The 23,466-nt window shown below is 44.9% G+C and overlaps 1 protein-coding gene across 19 annotated transcripts in view; it reads left to right on the top strand.

Moving 5' to 3' along the window:
* SUSD6 (sushi domain containing 6) overlaps positions 1-21,736 on the top strand; it is a 93,893-nt gene extending 72,157 nt beyond the window's left edge. For 16 of the 19 annotated variants that reach the window (XM_086894498.1, XM_086894507.1, XM_086894502.1 and 13 more), the window contains 4 exons: positions 9,921-10,118; positions 13,049-13,187; positions 14,297-14,718; positions 15,726-21,736. In XM_086894498.1, coding sequence (XP_086750624.1) covers positions 9,921-10,118; positions 13,049-13,187; positions 14,297-14,718; positions 15,726-15,751 — 785 coding nt within the window. In that variant the 3' untranslated portion in view covers positions 15,752-21,736. Of the gene's footprint in view, positions 1-9,920; positions 10,119-13,048; positions 13,188-14,296; positions 14,719-15,501; positions 15,624-15,725 lie in introns of those variants that run through there. The other 3 variants (XM_086894512.1, XM_086894513.1, XM_086894511.1) reach the window with 2 other exon arrangements.
* Positions 21,737-23,466: the final 1,730 nt, after the last annotated feature.

The following is a 23,466-nucleotide window of genomic DNA, read 5'->3' as shown; positions in this document are numbered from 1 at the left end:
AGAAGTATGGTTTATATCCAGACAATCTGTAGCACTGTAGAAGCACAAGTGGCAGTTTCATATAGCCTAAACATTTTGACTCTTGTAGAACGTAAATATAATTTGCATTTTAGAGTAAGCTTTGATGCTAATGGTTTACTTTTTAGGAGATAAACTACTGGGGGTAAAAAAAAAATCATATTTCTAATAGAAAGACAGACAAGACCCGTAATTAATGTTGCACTAGCAGGCTTCCTCCATGGCTGGCTAATCACAGCTGAGTGTTAATAAGCATAGAGTTTTTTTAAATACTGTTGTAACGTGTTAATTAAGATAATTCGTCTCCATGTGTCTCTTGAGTTACCAGATGGCGACTGCATTGGTGGAAAGCTGCAATTAGTCTTTCTTTCTTGCTTTTTCTTCCTCTGGCCTAAGGGGAAAAAAAAAAAGAAATAAGAAAAAAGAAAAAAAAAAATACGCAGCTTTACTGTGTATGAGATGGCTATAAGGGGTGCCTGTTACTGTATGTATTTTAAGAACTTGTGTCTAATTATATAAATGCACAACTATATGATTATATATACAAATCTCTTTGCTTTGGTTCTTCTCATTTACCCACATTATGACATTAAAAAAAATGAACCTCCTCTTCAGAGTATGTCCTCACTGATGAAACTGTAATTTCCCTGTGAAGACTCCAGCCCTGCTCAGTTTGGTCTTCTGTCTTTGACTTCAGAATAAGCTGCATCTGGAGTCAGTGAAGACAGAGAGCTTATTTTTCAGTGGACTTTGGCCTCTGCCTAATACACAGAACGCAAAAGAGGGTTATGTTTTGCAGTGTGTTTTTAGGAAGGCTTAAAATATTTTAGGGGCAGGGTCAGTGAGAAGTGTGTGCACTCACAATGGAGGCCTTTTATTGACTTCTGCCTCCTGTAAGTTAAATATAAAGAGGTCCTTTAGCCTCAGCTGTTGTGACTAGGCCCCGGTAGCAGCTGCTGTATCGGGTTTGCCCCTTTGGGAAATGACCCATCTGCTCATGTGCTAGAGAAAGCCAGAGTGCTGAAAACGAGAAGATGCAAAATCTGTTCTCCTGCTTCCTATCCCCATCTCCTCCCCAGAAATTACAGACCAGTGGAAAACCTGGGCATCTGGCAATCGGTGTTTTACAGAGTGCATCCTGTCTCCAGCTAGAAACACACCAAGTTGTCAACTGTTGCCAGCTGGCAGAGGATGGCTTCAGTCTGGGTCCCTTTTCACATGTTCTATCTGCAGCTACTGTGTTTGTATAGTTAAAACACACAGGTACTTTTTTACTGGTGGGCAGTAAGCCATAGAAGCCCACTAATACCTTGAGCTACCTGAAAGAGGAGAAAAACATGCTTCGCTTCCACCAGGAGAGACCTACTTGTCCTCTAGGGAAAAGGCTTTCTAATGACTGCAGTACACATTTGTGTTGAAATTTCACTGTGTGGGCTAAAAAATGCTCTGAAGAGGGTAAAATCTCAAATATTATTCCCAGATCAGGTCATTGTGCTTCTTGGAGCCAGCCTGCCAAGAGAAACCCCGGTCTAAAGCATGTGTCTCTTTGTGTTCAGCACAAGCCTGCTGTTAGGAGCAGTGACGTTTGTCCCTGAAATACTTGATGAGCCATTTCCTAGCCTAATATTAATCCAGGCTCTCTGCCTGGGAAGGACAATGCAGGAGCAGAGGGTGCATAGTGGGAAGCTGCTGTGTTGAAAGCTTCTGAGTACATCCAGGCAAGCATGATTAGTTGGAAACCTGGAGGTATTTAGTACTCAGAAGTGGAGCTGGCACTCTTACTGGAAAATGCGGGTGGGGGTGACTGCTTTTCTATCTACCACTAAAGCACATCCCCTTGTTGCTTTCCCGATGGGAAGGAAGGTGTGGGTGGAGACCGGCAGTGCTGTTGATCAAAGCTTATCAAGGTGCTTTTTCTCTCCAGACCAACTGCCTAGGAAGTGTTTAGTTTGACATAGCTACTCTAAAAGGGGTATGAAATGGTAATAGACTTGCTTCTTACTAGAACTGAACTGCTGCTGAGGGAGGGGCTGCCAAAAGTGGCTTCTGCTGTTTATAGGCTGGTTTGTGTGTACAAGGGAAGAGAGGAAAAACGAGGTTGTCTCTCTGGATTTCACACTGAAAGCACAGCTGGCTAGTCATCTTCCTCCATCATTTCCCGATCTGCAGAAAGCTCCTGGAGCCAAACATCAGTCCTGTCTCAGACAGAAGGAAATCTTGTGTGACTGAAGGCCCTGGTTTAAGAAGAAAAATTCCTTACTGAAAAAGAAGCTTGTGGAATTTTTTTGTTCTGCAGTTACCCTGTTTTCCCCCTGTTCCCCCAGAGAATGACATAGCAGAAGATTGGGGTTAGAGGGACATGACAAGTAGCTGTATGTTCTTTGAATAAAATAGATGGGGTTTTTTTTTAATCTTTTTTCTTCTCAAGGCAGAAACTACCTTTAGCCTAGACTCTGCAGAGCATAGTGGATAAAGCTGTCACGAGAAAAGCAGCTAATGTGGACAGTGAATTTCCTGTCTGATAGTTCCAAAGGGTTTATAAAATAAGTGCTTGTTGTTGAAAATGGCACATATGCCAGTTGCATGTGTGCCTTTAGTTTTGGTGCTACTTTTCATGGTTTTTTCTCTCAGTAGGTACACAGTGGGGTTTGAATTCATCATACGCTAGGTAAGGATCTGTCATATCTTAGCAAATGTGGAAGTGTTCGAGACAATGTCTTCCCTGGGAAGAAAATCTACACTGAAAAACAAAAAAACAAAACCCAAACCCCAACAAACACACCAAAACAAAACCAAAGAAAGACCCAAACCAATCCAATTTAATTAAAGTTAGTTGTGATGTGTTCTGTTAGGTGTAACCTGAGGTGTTGGAGTCTGTCTGCAGCACTGGGAGGCTGATGTGTTCCTCTGTTGTTGCTGAAGAAGCTGCTAAGTCAGCTCTGTGCTCTGGCTGACTACCCTGCTGTGTGGCTAAGGACAGCACTGACACTATTATCTGGTTGGACCACATTCGTGCTTCTCTGAGTACTGGTGACAGAAGTTGGGACAATACCCAAGAACTGGGCAAAGGGAGGAGTAAATTCTTCCCTTATTCCCTTACTAAACAACCAGATTAACAGAGAGGCTGGGTAGCGCCCTGCTGGCAAGAACTGAAACTCTCTGCAAGGAGAGAAACTGTCTCTTCTCCTATTAGCAAATATGGCCAGAGCTCTTGTTAGGAAGCAGCTGAATGCATTTGCTAAGGCCAGACCAATGTTCAGTGTCACCTGTGAGTGGGATCTGTGGGCAGCACTCCACTAGAATTGCCAGACCTTGTAGAAGCTGAAGTGGGCATTCTTGCTGCTCCCTGGCTTGCACTTCTAGCCTGCTGACTGCATCAGGCTGTCACATTTTTATTGTGAAAAAGCATTGTGTAAAAAAAACAAAACATGAAGCCCTGTGTATGAATTTGCATGCAAATAGCAATAGATAAAAAACCCACTATTATTATTGCAAGCCCTTTTCAGGGCACTAACTAGAAAAGAACTGTGAATCTGGCTCTGTTGTTTTCAGCACGGTGTTAAATCTGGACCTCAGGTCTGAGATGCTGAAAATGCACCGCCTCTGCAGAAGGCTTCAGATGGAATTAGTATTTCAGACCACCCATTTAGCTGTGGCAAGACTCAGATTGAAGGTGGGAGTAGAGAGGGAGGGCTACTCCCCTAGAGTTTGGGGCTATTTGGAAGGTCCCTGTCAGAAATCAGTAATAGCTTTTGCAGTTCCCTCAGTCTTACTGAGGTGATGTACACACAAATTATCCAAGTTGTAAATGGAAGTCTCTGTAGCAGGGACGAGTAACTGGAAGATGGGGATATCTTGTGTTTATCTGGGGTGCTTTTCTAGATATGCCATTTTTAAGGCTGGTGGCAAGTCCTGTCTGAAGGAATAAAGGTGGCAATGTCTTGGAGACTTGGACAGAGAAGTTCTCCTTTCTGCTGTGGAATGTGTTGAAGCATAACTTGTAAGAGAGTGAATAGGAAATGACTGTGACCAGGAGGAAACCTTCCTGTGTGACAGGAGATACAAGAAGAGACAAAAAGGTGGCAGGCCTTGAGGCAAGCCAACCTATTCCACAGAAATCCTGCTGTAGAGCAGTCAAAGTAGTACAGAAAAGTTAGGATGAGGCTTCAGGGGAAACAGCATGAAAGAAATGGCATGGCCTCTAGCACTGGGACAATTTAATTGGGTGCTTCTGTGTTCTGCTTCAGAGAGATGTTTGCTCACCAGGTAAGACCTGCTGACATGAGACATCATGACAAGTTTAACCAGACTAGCCAGGGGAGTATTTATCTTGATTAGAAGGGTGGGTTTTGTTTGTAGGATGTTTTTCTTCTGTGAGTCTTGATAGCATCTGTTAAATGGAGTAAATGTTGTGGATGAAGAAAGAGGTAGTACTGAGCTTAGCATCTTCCATTTCTAGTTTCCACATCACACAAAAACTGTGGTATGTCTAGAAGGCCAGGAGGTGTTAACAGTATCCAAGCAGGGCACAAGCTCAGGGCATCCAGCAGAGCAAACACAAATGGCTTCCGAAGTGCTTCAGTATAGACCTGTAAGGCTCTCCACCACTGCTCTGAGGATAGTCAAACCTGCTAGAGCACTTGTGTAGTCAGTGAGGGATTTATCTGAGGCTGAGTCCAGCTTCCTCCTGAAGTCACTGGAATTTGGGCCTGACTCATGTAAAGAGGAACTCTATTTTGTCAAAACTGTTCCTGTCCTAGTTTTAATGACCTTTGTGCCCTGCTGTGAACTATTACTGGATGTTCAGTGCAAAACATCCTATTGTTAAGCGATGCTCTACGCAATTGTCTGCCCACGTAAGGTGAGCAGTGCCGTGGCTTGTTCTCCCTCAGTTCCCATCTTAGAGTTATGCTCTGGCAGATCATGGTTAGAAGGGGTTTTTTGTTTGCTTGCTTGCTTGGTTGGGTTTGTTTTGGGGTTTTTTTGGTGGGTTTTTTGTTTTTTTTTTTTTTTTTTTTGTTTTGTTTGTTTGTTTTTGGTTTTGTTTGGTTGCTTGTTTGGATTTTGTTTTGTTTTTCTCATAAGAATGCATTTTTTATAAGGAGGATTGGGTTTTCATCTCTGTGTAGTCAGACTGCCCAGTAAAACAGGTTAGTGACTGAAAAACGGTTCAGGTGCTTGGTGCAGAAAAGAGAGGTGTAAGACCCCTTATAGAGTTCATGATTCTTACTGATTGAAAAAATAAAGAGACAGTTCCAAAACTGTAGAGAGATCTTAGACTTCTGTGTGGTGCTGTGCCTGTGCAAGTCAGATTGAAGTATGATTTAATCTTTCTTTGTATGTGTGAGTGGAGTGTATTGTTCTTTGTCCTTGCCACAACAGGCTCATCCTGCTGGAGCTTTGTAAATCTTCTGCTTATCTGTGAATTTCACTCTGTGATCAAGGCTCAACTGTGCTCCTGTGGTTTATGTTCTGAGCACTTAAACCCCTCACTTTTGTGTCAGCACACAACAGACCACATGCTTCCATCTGTGGCATTGTATATGACCATGGCTCGGTGTCTTTGTTACATTATGCTGGAAATGCTTTTAGTTCTGCATCAGGCTGGCATTCAGGACCACCACTCAGCTTTGGCTCAGCCAGGACATGAAGGAATCATTTCATCCTTTGCTGGTTAGATTAATCAGTTTGGCCAACTGACATCTCTTACTGTCTCTAAATGAAGCTGGATCCCAGCTCCTCACAGCTGTCTGTGAATCTGGTGAAAGAGGAAGGAAGTGAGGCTTGCTTCTTGAAGGAGAGTCACAGGAAAGGGGGCTGGTGAAGCTGCAATGTCATATTGCTGTTACTGCAACAAAAAAGAGGCTCATTAGTGTTGTGGTGGTTATTGTCAAGCTGGTGACAGCTATTCAAAAAATATCAGAGCAGTTAAGCCTCATTGAAGGAGGACAGTATTTTTTCATGTGACCAAAACAAGAAAAATATGGTGCTTATAGGTGATTTGGTGGGACACTGGGTGGAGGTGCATACTGGCTTAGTATTTTTTCATTTGCATATTAAAAAATTGTCTGTTTATTATCTAGTGTTTATTATCTAGTAGGAATGGCTTTTGCAGAAGCTCCAGTGCATAACTTAATTTCTGGCTGTCAGTCTGGAAATGACAATTTCTTTACCTCTGAAGGGAGTTCAATGATGTTCTAAGTCTTTGAACTTCTGTTTCCTTCCTGTTTTCCAGCAGCATATGCTGGCAGAGAGACAGCTCTCTCAGGAGATGTCATAAGCTTCAGTACCTCCTAGAAACAGGGCCTTTGGGAGTATTTGCTCCCTTTGCACAAAGTGGAGAAATGCTTAAATCCTATTTCTGTGCATCCTGAAAGCTTGATGAATCAAGATCCTGTCAATAGTTTTGCAAGCCTAGAATGTCAATAACCCCCTAGGAGGTTTGTACCTTCTGTAACTTGGCTCTCTTATTCTTCCCTCCCTGGCATGAACATTCATCTTAACATGTCTCACAAGCCCTGGGATACTTCCAAAAACATGTGTTTCAGGGAGGGAATTGATGAAATTCCTGCATGTATCTTTTTGTTCCCAGTACTGAACCATCCCAACACAGCCATGCTTCAGAGTGGTAATGAACAGTTCACACAGGCAGCTCTTCCCGTGTGCCTGCCCCTTCTGGCCACTAACCACAGCCAGGAGGGGGCTGCTCTGGGTGTGTGTGTGTGTCCTGGCAGCAGTTGGTACTCAGCTTTTTTCACCTCTGAGATGTCAGTGGTTTATTCTGTGGGCAGTAGTGAATGGGATGCTCTGCTGGTTCTGTATTGCTGTGAACATACCAGTGCTGCAAACTTGGGGTGTAAGCTTTGCTGCTGGGGACATGAAGGGTTGTGCAGAATCAGACTTGTACTTTTTCTTCTATTGGCCCCAGTTTAGAGTGCATACATGGAGGTAATTGAAGAAACCTATTATGGGGAGTGTGAAAGCTTAGGAAGCAGGTCATTGCATTGTCTGTTCCAGGCATTCTGGATGCCTTTCTTCTGCTGGATGGGGCCCTGGTTTGCAGAGGGTGCTGCATTCTGTCAAGAGTTGCCAGGGAGAGAGAGCTGGTCCAGTAGGGAGCAGAGGTATTTGACTTTCTCAGTTTTTCAGGTACCACCACTCCATCATCTTACCCACCCAAGCCTTGCCTTCAGCAATTTTCAATGCCATCCACACTGTCTACTAGACCTCCCCAAAGCTGCAGGCTCTGAGAAGCTTTGTTCCCCTCAGGCTGCCTCACAAAGGACAGCCCAGGATCAGCTCAGTCGTGTTGAGGGTGGAGGGTGTTGATGTTCTGGCTGCCTAATCCAGACATTTTTTTTCTATTTCCTGGCACTCAGGCAGTGTTCTTCCATCACAGTGAAGATGATATTTTAAAATACTTGTGTGTGTGCTCCTGGATGATGTGATGACACATGAAGGTTGGGATTAGAGGAAAGGGGAGGTAGCTAATTCTGCAATCCCTTCCCTGTGAACAGGACAAGTCAGGCATAACTGCCTGAACACACTTATCAGCTGCTTCTCTCCTGTCCAAGTGCTCTGTGGAGGTGAGGAGGAATCCACTTTGCAGTTACATAGCTGTGCATCTCCTGAAGACCTTACCTGAGAAGGCCAGATCAGGGATCTGCAGCTGCCTGATGTGGGTGGTGTTTCCAAGCATTTTGAGAGTGCTGTTGCAGTGTGAATGAGTGCCATGGCTAATTTTTTACATAACTGAGAAATCTTATCGGTGTAGGTGGCACTTGATGATAGAAGGGGAACCATCAGTGAGCTAGGAGGGCTCCTAAACCTAAAAGGGCTCCTAGTACAGTGGCCAGGCTTACACATGGGCATAGCTCAGGAGAATAGGGAACTGTGGGACTGAGCTCCTTGCTGCAGAAAGATACTGTGCATGACTCCCAAGCAATTCCAGATACTTGCTTTGGTATAAAGGTGTAGGGAAATTGTCCTGTCTGCTCTTGAGTTTTGGCAACTGCTGCGGTGACACTGGCTTTTACCTGCAGCTCTCCACCAGTGCCAGGATAAGTAAGTGTTAAACTGCTAAAAATATCTCTGGTGCTCAAATGGTTTTGCAATTTAGTCAAAAACCTCTCCTGGACCGAAGAATGTGAAATGTGTTGTTTATCTATTGCTTTGTCTGATCCCAACTGCCCTGAGATGTTGCATGGGCTCACAGTGAAAGGAAGTTTAGCCTCATAAGGTGCAGGATTAAAACACTGGTTACAAAATTACTGCAGAAAGAAAAGGTAAAGGTAATAGTTAAAACTCATGAGGCACAGGACAATGGCTTCTCTGAAGCTTATTTAAGAATAAATCTCCTCGAGAACAAAGTCCTCTTGAAAAGCTGCTGCTTAGATTCCCGTTAACCTTTTCTGAAGAAGTAAATTGAATTGCAGTTATAAACTGGCAGAACTCATACCAGAACATTTTTGGCTTCAGTCAGCACTTCATCTCAGGGTTTATTAGCATTTACAAGCACTACCTGTGCTGCATTCTCACGTGTGTAGGTTCAAGAGTCGTTTGCACTAAGGCAATGTGGCAAATTTTTCTTTTGCTTCCTAAATCTTGTTCAAAATCCAATTACTTGAACTTTGCCCAGCTGTTTGTTGCTGTTTGTCCCCCAGTAAGAGGGTCGCTTCGAGGTAGAACATGAGAATGTGTGCTCTGGGGTTTAAGGACAGGCCTGGGTTACCATGCTCTGATGGAGCACCCTGGGTGGGTTGACTGATTCTCTATGCCCCAAAATGTCTCATGAGGGATCTTGATGATGTATTTTCTCTTATGAAGTCTGGGAAACTGATGTGAATTTGAAGGGAAAAATCTGGATTTCTCCATCTTTCAGCCAGGCAGATACATGTTGTCAGCGGAAGTTATTGGGGCTGTTCTGCAGGATCATTGTGACCTGCCAGAAAGAGAGGAAGTTCTGAGCAAGACAAATATCCTGTTTTCAGTGCGGTTTCCTCAATTTTGGCTTGTTGAAAATTCTGCAAGAAAAGTTCTGGCATGTGTCAGATACCACATGTGCCTATACCTACTAGTCAGGGTAATGGAGATTCAACACTCCAGAGTTCACACAGGTAAACAGAGAGGGTTTTTTAGAAATGTTTTCATAATACACTGAATTCCTTTTTAAAAGTAAACTAGAATATTTGGTCCTAGGAGAAGGCCTCTTGAGATGATCAAGTCCAACCTTTGATGTAACTCCATCATGTAACTAAACCATAGCACTAAGTGCCATGTCCAGTTATTTCTTGAGCACTTCCAGGAATGGTGACTTCATCATCCCCTGTGCAGCCTGTTTCAACACCTGACCACCCTTTCAGTGAAGTTCATCCTACTGCAACAAAGCTCTGTTGCCAACCTCGTTGGTGGCATATCTGTGTAAAATAGTCAAAATCTGTGTGTTTTTTCTAAGGCTTCTAGGGTGCCTTATGGTGGGGCAGGTCTGCACCTTGACACTGCATACCCACAGTACAGAGGGGTTTTTGCATTCCTCATTCCTTTCAATAGGTCTCCTGCCAGACTAATAGGAAAGCCTGGCTGTTAGGTTCACCCCAGTCTCTCGTGAACAGCTGTAGGGAAAGGATAGCAGCAAGGATTTCCTGGGCCTCTCTCATGTGGAATCTGTGTTGAGTCACTCTTAAAAAATATCACCAGTTTGCTGCCTGCCAGTTGGACTGTACTACTGGGATAACAAAGAATATTTAACAATCACAGAAACTATCAGGGGTGTTCTCTGCCATCATAGTAGTTTCCTAGTTTAGTGGACATTTGTAAGTGGAAGCCTGCCTATGTTTCATATTTATTGTGTAATAGGTGTCTTTTGTCTAAGATGTCCTTCATGATACTTTCTTTTTTTCCAGATTGTCCCCAGCCACCACAACCGGAGAATGGAGGCTATAAATGCCACCCTAGCCCCTGCAACAACCCTCTGACTTCAGGCAGTGTCATAGAGTATCTGTGTGTTGAAGGATACATGCTGAAAGGAGATTATAAATACTTGACCTGTAAGAATGGAGAGTGGAACCCAGCCATGGAAGTCAGCTGCAGGCTCAGTCCAGGTGAGTGCTCCCTGACTCTAGAATTGCCCTTGCAGTGACTTTCCAGATTATCCTTAAACACTTGGTATGATGCTGAGGAAGTCCATATGGCTGTCTCTCGTTGCTCCAGCAATTTCATAAACGTAGCTCACAATCATGACTCATTCTTAAAAACACCTCTTCAGTAGCAGCCCATTAGATGCAGAGAGTCTCTAATAAAAGGAAAAAAGCCATGGAGAGGAATATAAAGTAGGCAGCTTGTAACTTACGTGGAGCCTCTTACCTTGAGGTTCTCATCCCAGTAATGCTGGAAGCCCTAACAGTAACATTTTCCATGCTGTCTGGTTTTCCTTGATGGGTTTGACAGTAATCTCCCTCAGAGAGTTTGCACACACATGTTTGTGTGTGTGTGTGTAGAGTCGTTCTTCCTTGCCAACAGGTTAAGTAGCTGTTGGTTTCCTGTGTCAAAAAGATTGATGGTGCTGCTTTTCACTGTACTGGCCAGAAAGGACATTGCTGACAAATGGTTTCTGCTTCTCTCCGAATGGAAGTAGACAACTTTTGTTTTGTGTCTCTCCCAGATGGACAGGAATTCCTCCATCAAACCAGCAAAGTAAAAAGATTTGCAGGAAAATATTCATCGTACAGCTCTTAATTTGTCTACTTTTCTTCTGGTTTTAACAGTGGGTATATGGGATAAAGGGAGAACTCCCTCCCCTCTTCTGGGTGGGCTTGTTGATAGAGCCTTCAGTCATCCTGAGCCAGCAGGAATTGTGTCTTCGGAATTGTGTCTCACAATACATAAAGCAAAATGTGTCAGCTTAATTGGAAAGAAACAGGAAGAAAAAAACAGTACTTTCATCAAGCTCTTTATGGAACTCACTGCATACCTGTGATCTCTGGAACATCCTGTCCTGTCCCAAAGACAGTGTCTTTTCAGTGTCTCTGCCACTCCAGTAGCCCCTTCCTATGATTTACAAGGAAGGATCTGAGAGTTTACCTGGCAACAAATAGATCCTGAAGAGGTTTTTCAAATTCAGCTTAAACTTCCTTTCTACAGTGATCCCCCTTCCCCTTGCTGCACCCAGGCTGGAGAACAAAGCTGTGCTATTGCACATGGAGTTCCCTGAGTAGCATTCCTGCATGGTGACACTTGGTCTAGCCTAAGGATTGTGTTGTGATGAGCAGAAATCTCTCAAATTGCTTTAGCATCTTGAAGGGTCAGTGGCCTTATCAAAAATATGCCTCAAAAGTCTGACCCAATGAAAAAGCCATTGCTTTCACAACACAAGCTCTGAATCAACTGTTCAGAGTCAGAGGTAGCTGACTCTTAACTAGTGGATCTCTTTCAAAAAGCTCAAAGAAGGGAAAGGAGGTGGGAGACTCCAGAAAGGCAGTAGACGTTAACATGATTGGTAAGATCCTACCTGCTCCATATAGGATAAATTAAGTCCATAGCAGTTATCACGTGTTTTGTGTAGCTCTGAGCCTGTCAGCCCCGTAGCCTTTTGGCAGTTTATTGTATGGGTTAGTAACATTTTTTTGTCATATGAGATGGTAAATATTCTGGAATACACCCTGGATAGTGAGCAGTTTGACAGTATCATGTACTGATGCTGAAAATGGAGCACCTCTACTTGCCTGCCCTTGTTCCTGTTAGTGCCCTAAGAAATGCTGAAAGTTAAAATCCTTACTCAACCCTATTTTTCACAGGGAAAAATTTGCTAGTCACTGTTTTTTTCCTGGGGAGAGGTCAAGCTACTTCTAAAAGATTTCAAAGAAACAAGTTCAAAACAACTAAACCAAGTAGGTTTGACCTGAAGAGATAATGCGGAAAATTGCAAACTAGGTTTCCATCTTAAATTCCTGTTTTGGGCGTAGATGTTTTCAGGCTGTAGGCTTAAAAAAAATCCTCCAGGTCTTTTTTTTCTGTTTACTTCTTGCTCTTCCTCTCATCCCTTATTGCATGTCCTGAATTCCCTCTGCAGTCTGAGCCCTGTGCTCCTGAAGAATGTGTTGCATGTAGAGAGAGGAACTGAGGAATCACATAAATCAAATATGCAAATCATTGTAGTATTTGCTGATGGATAGGTGATTTTTGTCTACCAAAGACAAAAATTAGGGACAGAAACAACACATACAATTATTTCCTCTAGGCAGGTGAAAGGACTAGTGTAGCCTTCTAGGCATGGTATGCAGTGCTCAGCAATACTACTTCTAAGCCATTCTCTCTTCACTCCCAGCTTATTCCTGCACAGGTCCTGTAAAAGCCAAATTGATTTTCATACAGTCACACAGCACAGCTGCAGAAGGGTAGGAAAGAGTAATGTGAACAGGACACATGTATCTAACCCTGAAAACTCAGCACCCTGAAACAACATCTGCATTCCTTTCTCTGTCCTCTGGTATATGTTTGTGTGAGAGAGAAACTTAATATTTGCTGTGTCTTAATTACAATAAGTGCATAATAATACCCAGCCAGTTGACTTCCACACCTCTTTGCAAAGCTGTTAAATTAGTTGAGAAAAAATGGTTTTTTGGAACTTTTTCTATTGTTTGGACTAAAATAAGCTGCTTATTGTGCTAGACTATTATTGGCCTTGTTGGTGACATCATGACATTCTCTAGCTTTTGCTCAGGCAGATCTATATATAACATGACCCTTACCACCATCTGTCAGTTCCCATGGCCTTCTTGCACTGCTTTTCCGCTTGCTCTGTGTTTTTCCAAAGGATCCTTGTATGTGCCTGTTGGATTTTGGGTTCCCTTTACAGCTGATGGAGAGGTGTCAGCTTGAGCTGCAAACTGAGATAGGTGGTGTGTCTTGCCTGTATGGGGAACTTGGCCTCCTTACAGACACAGCCAGGAGTAACTTCTGAGGAGCAGTGTGAATGTTTTTCCTTCTCTATAGCAGTTACTCACTTTACCTTGTGTTCCCCTTGATTTTGTAGAAAAGGACTCTCCTCCGACAATTGGAGTGCCCACGCTGTCCATAGTAGCCTCCACGGCGAGCTCCGTTGCCCTGATTCTGCTGTTAGTTGTGCTGTTTGTCTTGCTGCAGCCAAAGCTGAAGTCGTTCCATCATAGCAGGTGAGTGTAGCTGGGGCTTGGAGGGGCCAGAGGCACCTGTTTCTTGGCAGTAGAAACCCATTCAGGTAGTTGGGTTAGACCTTCATTTTGGAGCAACTTAGCTCCTCGCTTCTCTGTTCCCTCTTTTCATCGCCTCAGTGACATCTCTGCCCCATACTACTGATCCAGTGCTTTTCTGGAATGGTGGTCTGTGATACCCACCTGCAGTTCTTACGTGCCACCCAAGGAGCGACTTCCTTGTGCTTTTGCCTTGGCTTTGAATGGAAAAAGTTACAATATTTACTAGCCTGGCTATAGATCAATTTCCTCTAGCCTTGGATAGCTGCTGAAGTCTGTCTGGGTGTATATGTGCACATCTTTCCCAGACTGCTTGACCAAAAATTAGGCAGTACTACTCTTTAGATACACATGCAAGTCTGCCATCCTTCTCTGCTGTGGGAGGAGAGCCCTCCTGGCCAGGGTTTGTGGGTGAGAGGAGGGACCCAGCCATAACACTGCTGCCAGCTGAGGCAGACACTTCAGCAGTGGGGAGGTGGAAAGGTGGGGCTCTGGAGTCTGCCCTCTTCTGAAAAGGCCCAAACTACTAGAGAAGAAAAATTTTCTTCCAGGCCTTATGAAGCCAGGTGATTCACACTGTGCCAGAGCTGCCTTCCCCATCCTGCCAGAGGTTATCTGGCTGGCAGCAGAACAGGCAGTGCTGGGTAGTGTGGAATGTAGCAGTACACCAGGCTGGAATCAACAGTGCTCTTTGCTAAAGGCACGGAGCAGAGGCATGACCTTTGTCAAATTTTGCTGGGGAGGTAAGTGAGGTGAGGGAAGCATTGTAACCTTTTCAGCCCTTGCTGCTAAATCCATCGGGTGCTGTGAATTTACAGCCCATGCTCATGTTTAATGGCAGTTCATCATAGGGCTCCAAGACTGTGCTTGCTTGACCTCGTTAAACCACTAAGCAAGTTTCTGTCCTCCCCTAAGTGTTGAGAGTTAGAGTTCTGCTGTAGGAGGTTACTGGAGTTCTTGGTAAGACATACATAGTAAAATACTATACTATAAATACTCAACTTGATTTCTTTTTTCTCCTCCCCCCTCTTTGTTCCTTTCCCTTTTTTGAGGCGAGACCAAGGTGTGTCTGGAGATCAGGTCTCTATTATGGTGGATGGTGTCCAAGTGGCCTTGCCATCCTATGAAGAAGCAGTATATGGCAGCACAGGGAATTGCATTCCACCCTCGGACTCCCGAGTGCAGATCGTGCTCTCAGAGGGAGCTGGACAGAATGGACCCAGGGAGATGCAGCAGCCGGACCAAGGGGCTCACAATACCTTTGAAAGAGAAGATGAAGCCCCTGGACGTTCTGGACTGTGTGAAGCCAGTGGCTCTCAGCGCTCTGAAACTGTTCTTGTGCATCAGGCTGCTACCTCTTCCTGGGTAGCTGGCATGGCTAACAGCAGACCTTTACACAAAGAGGTCCAAGATTCAGAAAGCAGTGACATACAGAGCCTTTTATCACTCACTTCCTCTGAGGAATACACAGACGGTAAGTGACTTGTGCAAGGAACACTAAATGGGACCTGTTTAAGAGTAGGTTCTGCAGCTGACTATCTGAGGTAAAAAATGACAAGGGATGCCCCTATGTGTGTCTGCCACTAGAGCAGCTTTTGAAAAGATCCAGTCTCTATAGCATGTTTCACCTCTTAAATATGCCAGCAGTATTTAATACCTTCTTCTGAAGAATTTGGTGTTCTCAGACTGGGAGCCTAGGGCAGTCTGAGCAAGATTGTTTACTGCTTACTCTTGTTTTAGCAGAGGATTTTCAGAGAAATCCAGCCTCCAGCATCGTAGTGCAAAAGCAGTAAAATAACCGTTTGTAGAAACTAAGTTGGTGGGAGTGGGAGGACATGCTTGGAGTACAAACCTAGTGATGTTTGGGCTGCTTAATTTTTAGACTATTTTAGTAAGCAGCTTTCTGCCACAAAGCATTCAGTGCTGTAGCCTTAGCCTGCAAAACCTAAGAGGGATGTGCTTGAACTTACTATAGAGGGTAGAGGGGCAAGTCTGTTGAACAGACAAAACATCTTTTATTCCTCACTTCTGTGCTGTCCTGAAGGAGTGGCTTTGCAATGCCAGAGATGATGTGAAGGTGTAGCTGGAAGTTGCTTCTGCAGGAACTGCTGTGTCTTAGGCAGGAAATGTAATTAGCTTGTAGATAGCTCAGGGCAGAACTTCCCCTTTCCATGGTATTAAGAGATACTTCGTGCTAGGAGGGTAATGGAGGACCAGATAGACACTCAAAGTGATGATGGAATCTTTGTCCTTGGAGTCTTTCAAGGCTGGAGCTGGTGATAGTCCCACTTTCAGAGGCAGGTTGGAGCAGAGTCCTCTAGAGTTCCTTTCTGCTGTCATGTGATGAGAGGGAGACCACTGCATTGTCATGTTATGAAAGTGAGAGCCTGTCTTGTTTTCAATGGTAATTTTTCTGGTGTGTGTTGAACTGCAGAAGTTTGACTACTTTTTCTTTTTTTTTTTTCTCTCCCCACCATTCAGATATTCCCTTATTGAAGGAAGCATGAGGTCTGCTGTGTTTCTCTAGTCTTCTCCATCTTGGATTTCTTCCTCCTCCCCTCTCCCTGCCTTTGGGACAGAAGCACTCTGTGCAGTCTTCCCCATCCTCGCAAGCTGTACCCTGGATACCTCCAAGAAGAGATGCCCTCAGCTGAAGATCCAAAGGATGTCGCCAGGTTGCCTCCTGGATGCACCAGTGGAGTTGGTGCAGCGCTGGCTTCCCCATTCCATCAGCATCAGGGGCTCAAGGAACAGAGTGGATTTGAGCTCTCCTCTTCCCCAGCCAGATATTTGACAGCAGTCTCTGAAGAGCTGCTCTTTTCTTGTGCCTTTCTCCTCCTCACACCGGCTTGTTGCAGCTTATCAGCCTTTCTAGCCCTTCTGCTGCCCAGAGAGCAGGGGCTAAACCTGCTTGCTCGCTGGGTGCAGACACAATTGAAATATACGTATCTATGTTATATAGGCTCTTCTTCCAGCAGCCTCTTTGTGATAGGGCAGGACAGAACACCTCAGTGGGACTGAAACTGGGCTTGGGAGGGATCGCAGTTAAGGGGCAGCTTGTGATGTCTAGAAGCACCTCAGATGAGATGGGCTGCGTGGCAGCTTAGCCATGCAGGAACAGTTCACTGAGAATTGCTTAAGCACTGAAGGCTGAGAAGTCCAACGTGTAGGAATGCCCTCTGTCCCATCTCTGCAGGAGTCCATTCCTGAAAATCACTTTTGTCTCCTTCTTCCTGTACCGGTGCAGCCCACTGGAAGAGGTTCAGGTGTTTGAAAACACCAAGACAAAAAAAAATGCCTGTAGGTAGTGAATTCCTAGTGCCATTGGTGCAGTCCCAAATTCCTTTTCCAGCCACAGTAGGTACTTGAACCCTGGGTAGCTACCATCTCATAGGCTGGTGTGTCTTCCTAGCTTCATTCAACAAAGGGTCTGCTGGTTTAGCCTGGTGGGCTCCAGTGGGCCCATAGAGAAGGGCTCTTCCCGTGCCGCTGGGGGTCAGCAGCATTTGTAAAGCTTCTCCTAAACAAAGTGCCAGCCTGTTGCTGTGAGGGAAAGTCGAGTACTCCGATGGCAGTGCTAGAGGACACCACAGCTCAGTCCTGAAGTTTTAAGGATTGTTTCAAGTTCTGGTAGTAGGGAAGGGAAAATTCAGAAATATGCGTACCTCTGCCCACCACAGTTACCTACAGCAGGTCAGACCGTCCGTGTTGGGACTCTGTAACTGCAGGAAGCCACATTTGTCTGGGGTACATGGTCCAGTACAAGTGCTGTGGTGGTTGTAAGATCCCTCACTGAGGTCTGGACACTGTTCCATGGGATTGGTTTCAGCAAGAAGAGTTGGCTTCTTAGATGCTGCATGTACCTTGTCATAACTGTCTTGAAGTAACCAGGGAAGTATTTGCCCTGTGAGAAGCTGCTACATTTTTGAGTTGAAGGAGCAAAATGTCATGGCCTTACACATCATGTGGTAATGTACAGGTAAACAGGGATGTTGTCTTTGCTGCTTTGCTTTTGGTTTACAGTCCTCACCATCCTCATCCTCATTGCTACAGTAAAAAACATTACACCACATGGCAAAAATGATATAACATCTTTATGTTGGCTTATGTGGGTTAGCTCCAGTTCTTTGAAATGGGGATTAGCCATAGTGTCCAGCTGTGTATTTGTTACTCCTTTTCCTGAATAGCTGTTAAATCCCAGGACACATGGAATAGTGTGTGTCTGTGGGTAGAAAAATCCTTTTTTCCCTATCTTTGTTATAGAGGGATGTTAATTTAAAATTACAGTGTTTTAAACATCCTTCCCTGTTGCTCATGTTACCTTGCATTAACACAAGAGTTTGATAAATCCCATTTGGGTGGTTTAGGTATTTTTTGTTCAGTTTGGATGGTGAAAATCCTGTGTCATTTTACAGTGGGCTGTGGTGTCTCAGCTTCAAGCGCTGTAGAGGACAAATGTTGTTTACACATCTGCCATTGGAATTTTAAAACATAAGCATGGGGACGATTGTGTTTAGCTTTTTGACTGTTGGAAATGGTCTAAGCTTGAGTAAATTCTCCTTCATTGGTTTATTGGAGGGGTTGAGCAAGTGTAGTGGTAAGGGAGTGTGGAGGAAAGTCTGTGTGATTTTCCTGCTGCCTAACCAGCTCAGAGCAGGAGTTGCTTTTTATGCATTGAAGGTCCTGTCTGCCCAAACTGACCCTCAGCAATTCAACGTATAGAAGTTGGGAATATGTGTTGCCTTCCTGAAAGGGAAGCGCTGGGTTGGTGGGAGAAGCTGGAAGCTGATCCCAAGGCCTGACCTTGCTCTGGATGAGGACCTGCACCACCAGCAGAAAACATCCTCTGTGGCCTGGCCTCCTCTCTGCTGTTGTAAAACAAGCAACGGCCAGCTTGGGAGAGAAAATTCAGTTAGGGTGGGGAAGTAAAGAAGACAAGCTCTACAAAGAGGGAGTGTTTTAATTTCACAGAATCACACATAATTAACTAGGACCTTTAAGACCATCAAGTCCAACCTATGACCGAACACCACTTTGTCAACCAGACCATAGCACTGAGTGTCACCTCCAGGGATGGTGACTCCACCACCTCCCTGGGCAGCCCATTCCAATGCCCAATCACTCTTTCTGTGAAGAATTTCTTCCTGATGTCCAGCCTAAATTTCCCTGACACAGCTTAAGACTGTGTCACTGGTTACCTGGGAGAAGGGACCAATCCCCACCTGGCTACACCCTCCTTTCAGGGAGTTGTAGAGAGTGAGAAGGTTTCCCCTGAACCTCCTCTTCTCCAGGCTGCACAACCCCAGCTCCCTCAGCCTCCTTACAGGATTTACCCTTCACCAGCCTTGCTGCCCTTGTCTGGATTCATTTGAGCATCTCGGTGTCCTTCCTAAATTGGGGGGCCCAGAACAGGACACAGCACTCCAGGTGTGACCTCACCAGTGCTGAGTACAGGGGGACAATCACTGCCCTGGTCCTGCTGGCCACACAGCACAGGATGCCATTGGCCTTCTTGCTCACCTGGGCACAGCTGGCTCATGTTCAGTCTGCCATCAGTCAGTAAACCCAGGTCCTTTTCTGCCTGGCCACTGTGCAGCAACTCTTCCCCCAGCCTGGAGCGCTGCCGGGAGTCATTGTGGCCAAAGTGCAGGACCTGGCACTTGGTCTCATTAAACCTCCTATCACTGGATTCTATAAAATTTTTTGGAAATGGCTTTACTAATGAATGGGGGAAATGCAGAGGTGGAAGAGGGAAATATGCAAGTGTAGCTATTGTGATCAAGCATAAACAGGCAGCTTCTCTTGTCTTGTTGAGGGTAAGCCAGCAGGTTCCAGGCCAGTCTCCATAATCCCATCTGATGATTCCAGATCCTGCAGAAGAGCTCTGTTCACTGCAGCAAATCTTTTTCAAGGGGGAGGGAGAGCAAGGCCTCACTTTACTGGTTCTCAAATGATTATTATTCATTCGTGTTTGTTTTAATTCTGCAGAGGCTGAAGGACTGAGAAGGCTTTTGGTAGACATGTAGGAAAACCTACTTTGCACAGTCCTGTCTTTACTTAAGGGAGCAAGGCCTGAAGCCTAAAGATCCCTCAGATGTAAGCTGTGCTCTGCCTCAGGAATGGTCATTATCTCTGGGCTGAGTGTAGTCTCTGTGGATTTTGCCATAAGCAGATGCAGCCTGGATCTCAGTGTTGTGGATGGGAAGCGCAGAGGCTCAGCCTTGCAAGGTGTAATACAGTAAATAGGTTTTTTCCCTTTCTTTTTTCCCTGCACTGAGGCCACAGTCTCCATACCTTTTCTTCCCCCACAAGTGTCTGGCAAAAGATTTCAAAGGGAGGCATTTTTTCTTACTTTTCTCACTCCCAACACAATCATCTCATGCTCTGTCATATGTGCTGGATCCTGTGATACTCAAGAACATTAAGATTATTTAATTATATTCAGAAAAATAAAAATAGCACTTATTTTAAAGCTTTCCATTAATTTTGGAGTCTGATAGTTGGGAGGGGGAAAAGGGCATTTCAGAAATTCAGGATATTATGTGCAATAAAAAAACTTCCTTGTTTCTTTCCAGTTCCATAGTGTTTTTAAAAAATAAATGCAACTCATTGCAGTGTTTACAGCCCAAGCACTGTAGAACTGGACCAGCTTGAGAGAACCAGGATGTGAAGTCGGCAGTGACCCATGGGGGGAAGTGGGTCAGTCTCTTGTCAGGGACTGCATCATGAGCTGACCTCAAATGATGAGCCAGCTTGGACTGTGTCAGAGCCTCCTGCAGCCTTGAAGGGTGTCAGCAGCACTGGAGAGAGAGGGGTTTGTGTGTTCTGCTTTTAAATAGCTTGTGCCTCCCCATCATTAACTGCAGAAGACGTAAAAGTTAAGCCAGGAGAGATGCGCGGAAGCATGCGAGTTGTTGCCGAGTTAAAACATCATGAGTTTGGGAGGGAGAAGAGCTTAATGCATTTTTATCCTTAACCAACAGGGAAGCTGCTGGGTAGCAGCAGAATGTGTACTCAGCAAGCAGAGTGCTTTTCTCCCCTTGGACATCTCTGCTGAGGTTTTTCCTTGGCCTTTCAGCTCCGGTGTGGTGAATTGTTTACTGCATCTGGAGTCTTAATTTGGCCTTTCAGTGTGTGGAGAACTCAGGAAGGAAGAAAGCTGTTTCACATGCTTTGGGAAGAAACATCCTAAGATGCTCCCAGAGGTGTATGACTTGGGTCAGTACTGAGGAGTGGGGCTTAGAGAGCAACTGGCTCAGCTGCTGGAAATAATCTGGGATGTCATTTGCAGCAGAGAAAAGGGAACGCAAGGAGTTGTCCAAGGAAGAGCTGAAAGTAGAGGTTTACTGCAGGCTAATGAGCTAATGCAATCACGACCAGGTTGTAAGGAAGCTTGTGCTTTGTTAGATGATTTAGCATACACCAGCAGGCTTGCTGTATATATAAAAAAAAAATAATGTACAACTGGTAGGACGCACTGAGCTGTCCTTGCTGACCTTTTTAGAACATACTTGCAAAAAACGTGGTTTTACTGTTCTGATAGCAGTTTAAACAAATAATCTGCCTTGTTACTCTATCCAGATAACTATTTAAATAAATTTCACTTTGTTCTTTTGTATATAAATGCAATAAATCCCATTCACTTTGCACATCCTGCCTCACCCCGTCCTCACCCTTCAGTCCTTACCAGGGAACAGCAGATTGAATTTGCTCTATGTGAAAACCTTTGCTTGCAGAAGAACTTCATTAGAAAACAGTTTTTCTCAACTATAGGCTTTGAAAGTGCAAAGAGGTTTCCTAGAGCAAGCTTCATTTTAAGGTGTATTTTTATACAAGAAGTAAGCCTTTTTCCAGTCCTAGCACACCAGGACAGAACACACCACTTCCCACACTTCAGGGCTGTGTGTTCAGCACTGCTTTCAAACTCAACCCTCTGCAGGTGATGTTCAGATCTCTGTACCCACCAGAACACGTCGTATTGATGCTCTGCATATGCTTTCTGTAAGCTATGCTTTTGCTTCTGTCTTCGAGTGAGAACAGACAGAGGCAAACTGAGATCTGCTAGAAAATGTTTTAGTTCAGATTCTCAAAGATGCTTCCTTCCAAAAGAAAACAAAGTTGTCTGAAGCAGAAGTCCTATGATGTGGTGGGTAGACTGCTGATAGTTGCTGATGCAAGTGCAAGGGGAGCTTGATTGCCTTTCTGCATTAATCTTTTCTTTCCTATATGTGTTTTATTTTTATCTGAATTGCACCACTATGGAATTATTTGCAGAATGGTACTCCGTATGTATGTGGGATTTAAAACCATAACTGATGCTGTGCAGGATGTCACTCAATTGGTTTTATTTTGCTTTATTTTATATGTATTTTCTGGTATCCTGTACATTGCAGTTGGTGTGAAGATAGTATTTTAATATTTGTACAAAGTTTAATTTAATTGTTCTATGTATATAACTGCATTTCTAAATTAAAAAATTCTTTTGAAGTGAAGCTATAATTTCTTGTGTTTATTTTTTTTTTTTTTTTTAACTGCTTAGGCCTTGTAGCCTGGAAATCTAGCAGCTCATTAAGGATTATGTTGCAGTTGTGAAAACCAGGATGAAGCTTAACCTAGGGAAGCTCAAATGGCTTGGGGAAGAGAGGTTCAGAGTGGGTGCAGCCTCAGAGGAATCATGTTTACAAGTTCAGAAGCAAAGGCTGTCCCTTGGCTGTCCTTGCATAGAATTCCTTGAGGAATGAGGCCAGGCTGGGCAGGGGGGAAAGTTTTAAAGAGATCATGGATGGTATGAGTGGATTTCAGAGGGGAAGACAGGGTAAATATAATAAATGGCTCATTAATCTTGGAGTCTGTATAAGAACAGTATATATAGCAAGAGAGTGCTATTTTTAGAGGGAAGATAGCTTTCACTGGTGAAATAATAATCCCAAGTGCGTAGCAGGACAGTATAGGAGACATTAGAGAGACCTACAGATACGTGGGTTAGTGCATCTGTGACTGCAGAGGGGAGGCTGGGGCAGGCTCTGCCCTCTTCTGTTGTTGTGTTGCACTGGGAGGGTGGGAGACGCAGAAACTGACCCCCGTTGTTCTTTCAGTGTGATATATAGTCCATTGCTGTTTTTATTACTGTTTGTTTTGCTTCATAAACTAAGGTAACTGCCTTTTCAGGCAAGTGTATTAATGAGTGTTCCTTTTTTTTAACAGAATGTATCAGTAATGTAATAGAGAGGAGATGGAGGGAGGACATCCCTTTGTCCAGCTTGTTCAAAGCAGTCCTCAAAGATGTTAAGATTTTTGTGTAATTATAGACGTGACTTTTATTCTTTGGGAAGGAACAGCCAGGTTAAAGAGAAGGGAAGGGGTGACATCCACCTTCCTCCTATTTCCATTTGTTCCAAAAATTATTTCCACACAGCAAGCAGATTTTACTGTAATTTTACTTCTGCAAAACTGGTCTGTGCGTACCTTCCTGTACCAGGCAGCTGGCACGCGGGAGTGGTTTGCCTCCAGGAATTGTTTTTAATTATTGTTTTTCACTGGGTGATGGTGTCCTGCCACAGCAGTTCTGGCAGTCAGGACTGTGCCCTTCTTGACACGTTGGAAATGATTTGTCACCCCTGGTTTGTACTGGCAGTGAGGAATGACTCGGGAGACAAGGCTGAGGTGGGTGGTCTGGGCAATCTTCCTTGGCAGCTGGCCCTTCGGCGGAAGGGCAGAAAGGCCAGGGCACGCAGCAGCGTCTCTGCTTCCAGGAAAGCAGCCTCGGCACAAAGACTGACCCCGCCACGAAGGCTCTTGGAGAGGCTCGCTGAGGAGAGGCGATGGATGGGCTCCTGCCCTCCCCAGGCGTCCCGGCGGCCGGCACGGAGCGCTGCTTGGGCTGGAGCACAATGCCGGGAGCACAGCAGCCTCGCTCCCTGCGGCCCGCAGCGCCACCGCGGGAAGGCTCTGCCCTTCAGGCAGGCCAGCTCTGCCCCTGCCGGGACCCTGCCCTGCACTAAGAGCTCCCCCAGCCGCTGACTTGTCTTTAAGGCTGTGGTGAAAACGCAGGTTCCCCCTCAGAAAGCGGAATGCCAGCAGGCTGCGTGCCCCCCAGCCCGGTGCTCCGCCTTAGCGCGCTCCTCCCCTGCCAGGCCCGTGCCACGCTGCTGTCACCGGGGAGCAGGGCCTGGCCAGGACGCGCTGCCAGCCCCGCTCCTCACCGCTTGTGCTACTTGGCAAC

This window comes from Cyanistes caeruleus, chromosome 6 (assembly GCF_971803275.1).
Source record: "Cyanistes caeruleus chromosome 6, bCyaCae1.hap1.1, whole genome shotgun sequence".
NCBI lineage: Eukaryota > Metazoa > Chordata > Aves > Passeriformes > Paridae > Cyanistes > Cyanistes caeruleus.
The sequence above is the reverse complement of the archived record's forward strand: the minus strand, read 5'-3'. Positions and strand labels throughout refer to the sequence as shown.